At 45.1% G+C, this 2735-nt stretch overlaps 1 protein-coding gene across 1 annotated transcript; it reads left to right on the top strand.

The window, feature by feature from the left end:
* The first annotated feature begins 519 nt into the window (after positions 1 to 519).
* LOC147610224 (F-box/kelch-repeat protein At5g43190-like) lies at positions 520 to 1868 on the top strand. The gene has a single exon (XM_086786607.1). It carries the CDS (start codon positions 698 to 700, stop codon positions 1826 to 1828), a length of 1131 nt encoding a protein of 376 aa, XP_086642733.1. The 5' UTR covers positions 520 to 697; the 3' UTR covers positions 1829 to 1868.
* Positions 1869 to 2735: the final 867 nt, after the last annotated feature.

Genomic DNA, 2735 nt, shown 5'->3' with positions numbered 1-2735 from the left:
AGGGAACACGTGTAGAGACGTACGGAGACACTCGTGCGAGTTAGTTTGAAGGGATGTAGTTACTGTGGAAAAATTTACACAGGGAAAAGGCTATACGTGTGACGAATGGGAGGAGGCTCTCTCATGCATGGTACGTTCACCATTTCTTTCCCGCGCCCTCGTGTGAGCTTTTTTTTAAAAAAAAAGCACCTCCGTTTCTTGTCCCGCCCTTCGTTCCCCTCTCCCTCTCTCTCTCTCTCTTTCTCTCGCGTGCCCTCTTCCCCGTACGCGCCGCACGTGCAGAGACGGTTGCAAGATACCCCCGCCCTCTTTCCCGCTCGCCCTTCCTAGATTTCCAGCTTTCAGAGTCCAGACCACATATTCCATTGTCGCCCGGCTTTAGGTCCCCACCACCACACGTACTGCACGTGTCCCTTCAGTAGCCACTAAGCAGCCTAGTGTGTAGGCTCACCACTCTCCCTCGTCTCATCATGGTCCGTTGCCTTGTCACAGCTCAGCTGAATTAAGCGGGAACTTGGAAGCCAATGTAGACGCTCAGCTCCCTCATATTAGCATCCTCAGCTCCCTCAGATTAGCCTCTCTGTAGCTGATTAGAGAGTACTGGCTTCGCTAATTAACTGCACCCCCTCGTCCTTAACACCTGCAACAGTATTATCTTTGAGAGAAAATTGTTGCAGTTTAGCCCCCGCCTGCGCCAATGCACACAATGAAGAAACGGGTGTGGTGCAACTTGCCTGATGTCCTGCTTGAGCGTATGCTGCCATTGCTTCCAGTCCCCTCTCTCCTGAAGTTCCGTTGCGTGTGCAAGTCCTGGAACTCCTACATCCTCTCTGCAGACTTTCTCAAGCTTTGTGCAGCTACTAATGGTGGAGGAGACGGTGCTGAAGCTCATGAGAGTGCATACTTACTGCTCTCGACATGGAACAAAGAGTATCCGTTGCTAGCGTTCAATCCATCTCACGAGAGCTGGCATTTGCCCTCTCTAGACCTTCTCAAGGAGGAGATGGAGTTCTCTCTTGTGGCAGCTGCGGGAGGGCTGCTGTGCCTGAGCGACGGTGAAAGCAGGCTGACAGTGTGCAACCCAGTTACAAAGGCCAAGAAGGAGGTGGTGTGCAGGCTGGAAGAAGGCGGCGGCCAGCTCTTGTCTAACATCGTGCTGGCCAACATGAGGTGCATTAATGAAGCTACAAGGAGCTTTCAGCTGCTTGTAGTGGGCAGTGCAGATGAGTGCAGGCAGGCCACTTGCTTGTACGACTCTGCAGAGCAGAAGTGGAGGGTGTGCAGAAAGCACAGTGAAACGCTCTTCTTTGAAAGCAATGGAGTTTTCCATGGAGATGATTTCTTCGTCGTGAATAGCTTTCCACTCAAGCTGATGGCCTTCAACACCACAACAGCCAGCTGGCGGGATCATCCCACATGCCTACCGGAAGGTGTCCGGTACCCTTGTCTAGTTCAGAGCTCTGGTTTGCTTGTTTTACTGGCAGCTGTCGAGGATGCCGACAATACTAATGGTTGCTCCGATGATCAGAATGATCTCACAGGGTACAGGCTATGGAAGCTCGACGAGGAAGCGCACGTGTGGGATGAGATTGCACGCGTGCCGGGCCTCATTTTCCAACAAATCGTGGTTGATGGGCACTTTGATGGGTTCTCGTGTGTGGCTCAGAAGCACCTTATGTATTTAAGTAGCAGTGAAGGCTGCTTGGTTCATGATATGGCCCTTCAAACATGGCGTTGGCTCTCTCACAGCCCAATACTCGCAGGCCTTCACGCTTGTATCAAAGATGCGTATGCATTGGAGCCCTCCTTGGATAATGTTATGATGTGATCCTTTTTCTTCCTGGTGGAATTTCAGCTATTGTCTTTTTTTTTTTTCTTTGGATATCCATTCGCGTCAACATTAATTGCAACATGAATTGATAGTCATTATCTTAATATGGATAAGGATCTCCATTCCCCAACCTTTATCTTGCCCTGAAGGAAGCTTTCTTTGCTAACCTCTTCTTGAAACATGTGTATTAATCAACCAAGTCGACAGGCTTGGTTAATGTATGTCTAGGACGTTCAATTCAATCACCAATATCTTTACTTGTCTCCATGTAGTGACACGGCAGTTAGTTGGATAATAATGAAAATTAGTACTGTTGTGATTTTTTTAGTAATTCAATTTTGCAAATTATCATTTTATCAAAAAGGTTGATCTACGTCAAATAATATTCTTTATGTTCTCGGTATTTTGAAACAAGATTTGTAGACAATGTGTGGGGAGCTTTGTAAGCTCACATTCTTTTTAGTTCTAGGACTTTATGTTGTAAAATAGGAAGTATCTTTTAGAAATATTCATATGTGCTTTGTTGCACATATTATATGTTACAATTATTTTTTTCTATATCTCTCACACACACGCACGCACACACATATATGGACATTTTTATGCATTAGAGTATTCTTGATTTAAATCATAAATGTGCTAGATTTCTTATTTTAGTAGTTGCTCTAAGTTAAACATCAAAAATTATGTTTTTTATTTATGTTCTTATATGCTTTGCAAAACTTCTTCTAATGTTTTTTCGTGTATGAATTTGTTGTTGATGTAGCCATTTATATATGGTAGTGATGTGGGGACATAGGCTAATGGGTCGGAATATATTTTCTTTTTAAGAGATTTTTCTCTCGAGCATACGTACACTCTTATGAGTGTGTGTAAGTGACCTTATCATGTCATGTCACTTTTA

This window comes from Cibotium barometz, chromosome 49 (genome assembly GCF_041138505.1).
Source record: "Cibotium barometz isolate CiBa-2024 chromosome 49, ASM4113850v1, whole genome shotgun sequence".
Classification (NCBI taxonomy): Eukaryota; Viridiplantae; Streptophyta; class Polypodiopsida; order Cyatheales; family Cibotiaceae; genus Cibotium; species Cibotium barometz.
Note: the sequence above shows the minus strand (reverse complement) of the source record. Positions and strands in the feature narration are given on the sequence as shown.